At 49.1% G+C, this 1352-nt stretch overlaps 1 protein-coding gene across 1 annotated transcript; it reads right to left on the bottom strand.

Moving 5' to 3' along the window:
• Window positions 1-253: 253 nt before the first annotated feature.
• Window positions 254-761, bottom strand: MELLADRAFT_59958 (uncharacterized protein; the record flags this gene model as incomplete). Its single annotated transcript, XM_007405514.1, has 2 exons — window positions 254-620; window positions 679-761. 2 exons carry the CDS (start codon window positions 759-761, stop codon window positions 254-256), a joined length of 450 nt encoding a protein of 149 aa, XP_007405576.1.
• Between the last annotated feature and the right edge of the window lie 591 nt (window positions 762-1352).

Below are 1352 nucleotides of genomic sequence, written 5' to 3'. Positions count from 1 at the left end.
AATACTTTGGTTTGGGAATTTTGGCTGGTGCTCTCCGGGATCCGCCGGAGGTTTGCTTGCGAGATTTTGGGGCGGGGTCTTCGATTTCGGGTACAACCATTTGCCAGATGTTGAAAGCTACAGTGAACATACGTGATTCGGGATTGGGAAAGAGCGTGGCGGTGGAGTTCGCTGACAATGAAGGTGGGCCGGTTGAACCATTTGGTTTGTCAAGAAAGTCATCGTCATCAACTGACAAGGCCAAAAACGTCAGTCAGTCTGTCAGAGTAACCAAGATCACGCAAAGATCATGCTCACCAAACTCGAGTTTGTCGTCAGAAGATGAAATTTCGCGTAAAGGTCTCTTGAGAGGGGAACTGGAAGTGATGTGCAAACCGGAAGGCAAGGTGGGGTGGGAGGTAGACGGTGGTGTACCTTGTGATGACAACGGTGCCGAAAAGATGGATGGGTTAATGTGAGGGTTAATCGAGGAAGCCGAAGATCCTTGGGACAACGGCGCTGGAGCCAGTTCATTAGGACCACATGCTGCGCCGTGGTTGATCAACGGATCAACCAAGCAGGACACTTTGTAACCGGCGGGTGAGGCTAGATTCGACTGCATGCTTTGGGCATCTCCAGGCCTAGATAACGACAGGTCAACAATGATATTCAAGGCATTTGACCGAAGGAAACACTCACATAACTCCGGGTCTGGCGAGTGGCACATTGCTCAAATTTCTACCTTGCGCTTGAGAAATGAGCGCCTGATAACGGGTCCTCATGGGTGGTGATCTCAATCGATTGATTCGGGCATTGGCAGGCCTGCGACCATCCAGACAACAAAAAGATTAAAACGTTTAGAAACACGACAGTGAGTGAAATGAAAACTGAGGGAAAGCGATGAGGGGAAAGAGACGCTAACAAAGCTAAGTGGTGGAAAGATCTTGGGTAGGCCATGCTGAACTTTTTGATTATCAAAAAAAAAATTGTGCGGTTCGTGATTGTGAAGTCTTTCGATTTGCCGTGACGGACACCTTTTGTAGTGGCAGGAGACATCGATCAAGTTGTGGTTGTCATAAAGGATCCCTGGGTTGAAATGCGTGGACTTGAGGATGACGAGATCCACAAACCCCATGGCTGGATGGCTGGTCTTGGTAGGTCAGATTCAGTGGGTGATTCAATGCTATAGATGGATGGCTCGTCTTGGTAGGTCGGATTCAGTGGGTGAATGAACAATGGACTAAATAACAGGAAGGCCAACCGGTGAAGCAGGCCTGAGGTGGAGTCGAGGGTGGGTTGTGGTTTGTTTGTCATGAATTGATTGGGGTGTGCTGGTGGGTCCTGCCAAACAACAGCAAACCCTTCCAATCTGT

The sequence above is a fragment of the Melampsora larici-populina genome (genome assembly GCF_000204055.1).
Source record: "Melampsora larici-populina 98AG31 unplaced genomic scaffold MELLAscaffold_4, whole genome shotgun sequence".
Lineage (NCBI taxonomy): Eukaryota > Fungi > Basidiomycota > Pucciniomycetes > Pucciniales > Melampsoraceae > Melampsora > Melampsora laricis-populina.
The sequence above is the reverse complement of the archived record's forward strand: the minus strand, read 5'-3'. Positions and strand labels throughout refer to the sequence as shown.